Genomic DNA, 4,240 nt, shown 5'->3' with positions numbered 1-4,240 from the left:
ATTCACAGGCAGAGAGTGATAAGAGGGAAAAGCAGGGGGAGATTTCACTGTAGAGAAGTGGTTGGAGGGTGGGGGATGGAGAAGAAGCAACTAAGGAGACAAAGAGGAGTTAAGTGAGCAATTGGACTTTATTATAGGAAAACAGGGACACTGAACAAAACCGGAAAATACATTTAGAAGTGTGAAGAGGAGAGAACCTTGTGGGAGTGACTTTCTCCACTGTGAATCTCAGTGGTCAGGAGTGCTGTGGAGCTGGAGGAAGGCACAGGCACCTGCATCAGGAGGGGAAGGCCCAGGTACACTGAGGAGAACACAGACTCTGGTATTTCTGCCTCCATGGAGGGTACAGAGACTTCCAGGCAGGACCCAGGCATCAGCTCATGAATTCAGAGAAAAGAATCCTCCTCTGGGATATTTTAAAATCTGGATATCTTGCATCTTTGACTGCATCAGATCCTGTCCGTTTTCAGAGCCAGGACACCACAGGGAATGGAGCTGGTCTGGCACCTACATGATCCTTTCATTGTAGTTTATTCAGGGCAGGATTAAATATATAGGTCAGGGCAATGTAGGGGTTACAATATTGTTACAACATTTGGCCTGGGGATGGAGAAGATCTTTTTACAGACATGGAATCAGTGGGCATTCGGAGCGAGCTTTTGATGCTCCTCAGTCTGCCACATTTTGCCAGCCCTAAAAATATGCCTTGAAAGAGAAAATAAAATCTCTACAGGGCTTTATCCACAGCTGCTAAAAGATCAGGCAGTACATGCACTCCTGTATCACCTGCAAATATGCAGATGTTCTCGTCTCTAGCACACATAAAAGCCATAAATCTGGGTAGTTGTAACGTCTTGTTCGTTCATATAAAGAGAATACAAATTGATGATGGCACTGCCTGGTAAGGAGGAATCTTTCATTTCCCAGGCAGATCATTGTTAACATTAAATGATATTGAACAACCTTTACAAGGGTTAGGTTCAATGGCTATTTTCTTGTCTCTATTTTTTGGCCAACAAAAGGCCCCCTGGAAGGCAGCAGGAATGAAATATGAGTATTGGATTTCCTTAAACATCCTTCCCTTTTCCAGTAATAATAATAATAATAATAAAAAAGCCCCCAGTTGTCAGAAACCTGAGTTCCTTTAAATTCAAAATCCCCTTGCAGGGACACTGCTGTGTTCAGTCTGGGCTTTGCTAAGAGGACAAACCTGCTGTGCCAGGTGTGGGGCACAAGCAGCTGAGCATGGGCTCTTCTGGCACCGGGAGATGGTGCACATCCCCTCTCCCCTGGCATCGAGCAGGGGAGGGGTTCATCTCTGGTATCACTGCAGCCATTTGGATCTTTGTGGTGTGTTTTTTGCCTCCCACCTGTTGCCTGGCCTGGTGTGTTTTCTCTCAGATCGTGGGGAGAAAGGTCTCCTTTGTGCATACAGATCCAGTGCACGGAACAACAGAATGCTCAAGCTTTACTGGAGTCTTTCAATGCTAACAGAATAAAAGTGTGCAATTTATTTATCAAAGTCTCCTTTAAAGGAGAAGATGGACGAAATAGATTTTAACCTACTTGTGATGCTCAGGAAAAGCAAGCACTTTGATTCGCTCCTTCCCAGACAAACAGCATTGCATTAGTTGTTTCTGATTTTATTAGCTATAAACCACTTTCTATTTTTATTTTCACATGCCATTGAGTTTGTTTGGTACAGCTGAACAAGGCTGGTTTTTCAAGTGCAAATCACATTAATAGATGCCCAGTTCTTTCCACTCCACACACAGGAGCACCGCTGTAAGAAAGACAGCTGATGGCCAAAAAAATATTTTCCTGTTTAATTTCCTAAATCACCTCTGAGGCCACATTATCCCTTCTGAAATCCCAGATCTGAATGGTGATAGTTGCTTTAGTACTTCTGGCATGGTCTCTTCACATAAGGAGAATTTATTTGCATGGAGGAGTGAAACAATACGAGCAGACGATGAAATCTCAAGTGGTGAAGTGTGTGAAATTCTCCATTTAATATTACTTTTTATGACTCTGTTTCCAGCTTTTCTTCACTGCTTGCAACTACAACTGATGGATCTGGAGCACAGAGTGCCTCTTACCACTGCCCTTCATCAGCAAGCAGCAAGCAGTCAAATCGTTGCTGTATCCAAACAGCATCTCTGCATCCAGTGATGGAGCTGCAGGGAGAGCTCACTCGTTGGGAACTTGATCTGTCCAATTATGTGACTGTTGACTGGGCAACGGGGCTGCACATCCAGTTGTCCCCAGTAAAAATAATCTGAGTTAAAATATATAATCTTTTTATCTCGTTACATGTTTCTTTCCCTGCCACAGCATTTTTGAGCTGGTATCAAGTGTTATCAAGAAAGCTCTTTTCCATCGTTAAAATACCGGGTTCAGAGAGATCTCTAGAGTCCTTAAATGCAGATGAGGGTATGAGTGGTGCTTCCTGAGCAGAATTACAAGGAAGTGTTCTCACTGGAGACAGTATTCAGAGGTGGATGCTGGCAGGAGTTCAAGTGTCCACACTTGTTTTTATGGCCATGAATTCCCTGACATCTCCTGTCCATGGAGGGGGTGATGGAGGGTCCTTTCCTTGCAGGCTCCACTGAACTCCGGTAAGAGAGCAGCTCTGGGACTGAGGAATGAGCTGCCCCTTCAGACAGAGAGAAGTTAAAGAGAGAGACCATCCTTTGGTGGTATTTGCTCTTCATTTCCTTGGCTGATCTGTAGAGGTTCCCAACGAAGCAATAGCATATAGGGTTGAGGCTGGAATTGGTGAGGCCAAGCCACTGGGCAAAAGGCCTGATCTGCAGGATCCAAGGAGAAGGAGTCACATCCTGCAGAGATTTGGGGATGTTGAAATCAATCCAGATGTCCATCAGGTAGACGGGCAGCCAAGAGATGGCGAAGAGCAGCACCAGGGCCACCACCATCTGTGCCACCTTCCTGCGGATCTTCAGCCTGGAGGCGGGCAGGGATCTGGTCAGGACAGAGCTCTCCTTCAGCTGGCTGCTGCGGCCCCACAGCCGGCGCACCGTGAGGAAACAGATGACCATGTTGAACAGCACGGGCAGGCAGTACAGGGCGCAGAAGAGCAGGAAGTTGTAGGCTTGCTTGAGCCTCTCCTGAGGCCAGATCTCTCTGCAGATGGAAAACACCAGGGGCAAGCCCTCCACCACCCCGATCTCGTCCCGTTTGTTCATGAAGATGAGGGGCATGCATATCCCTGAGGACAGCAACCACACCACCAGGATGGTGCTGAGGATCCTCTTCTGGGTGAAGAAGGAGCGCGCGTTGAGCGGGTTGTGCACGCTGTAGTAGCGGTTCACGCTGATGACGGTCAGGCTGAGCACGCTGGCCGACACAGACACGGCCTGGATGAAGGGCACTGCCCGGCACAGGAAGTCCCCGTAGACCCAGGCTTTGTAGATGAGATTGCCCACGGTGATGGGCATGCAGATGCACACCACCATGAGGTCACACACGGCCAGGTTGATGAGGAGGCTGCGGGTGGCGCTCAGGCTGGACACGCGGCTGCGGCGCTTGCGGGTCAGCACCCTGATGGACATGATGTTGCCCACGAAGCCCACCACAAAGGACACCAAGTACATCACTGTCAGGCTGATGGTGACAGGCTCCTTTGCGAAGAGGAAGAGCATCTTCTCCAGCTCTTCCCACCCCAGCTCCTGGCTGCCATTCCAGAGCCCGCCTTGGGTCTGGTTCTCCTCCTGCCAAAGCTGCAGAGGGTCAGGGGGGGGCCCGGGTTCTGGGGGGGACGAATCCATGGCTGAGTCCCCCCCGGGCAACCTGGGCTAATGGAGCAGAGCCTTCTGCGCTGCTTCCAGTGCTCCGGACATGGTGAGCTGGGACCAGCCCTGCCTGCAAGAGAGGGTGTGGAGAAGGGGGGTCAGCGTGGGCTCAGGGCAGTGATGGTCCTTCACGGGGAGCTGCCGGGCCGGCAGTGGATTATCCGCAACTTAGTTGAGAAGCGGCCGCAGAGCGGAGAGGCAGAGCTGGGCAACGCGGCACCGGCACCGGTGTGGCAGCAGCGGCGGGACCGGCGGGAGTCCCTGCCCGGCCGCGGAGAGACGGTGCTGGGAGGGGGAAGGAGCCGCGGTCCCCCCGCAGCCCGAAGAGCATCCCCAGCCTCGGTCCGCAGCCACTCCCCCCGCTCCCTCTGTCCCTCTCTCCCTCTTTCCCCGGAAAGTTGCGTGTCCCGCGGCCGCGCTGCCGGACC

General features: G+C 50.8%; 1 protein-coding gene across 1 annotated transcript; it reads right to left on the bottom strand.

Annotated features, from left to right (window-relative positions):
* Positions 1 to 2,459: 2,459 nt before the first annotated feature.
* LOC310915700 (galanin receptor type 1-like) lies at positions 2,460 to 3,788 on the bottom strand (the record flags this gene model as incomplete). Its single annotated transcript, XM_083872787.1, has 1 exon — positions 2,460 to 3,788. The coding sequence occupies one exon, from the start codon at positions 3,786 to 3,788 to the stop codon at positions 2,460 to 2,462; it is 1,329 nt and encodes a 442-aa protein (XP_083728913.1).
* Positions 3,789 to 4,240: the final 452 nt, after the last annotated feature.

This window comes from Zosterops lateralis (assembly GCF_965231275.1).
Source record: "Zosterops lateralis genome assembly, chromosome: 15".
Lineage (NCBI taxonomy): Eukaryota > Metazoa > Chordata > Aves > Passeriformes > Zosteropidae > Zosterops > Zosterops lateralis.
This window is presented reverse-complemented; position numbering and strand designations above follow the sequence as displayed.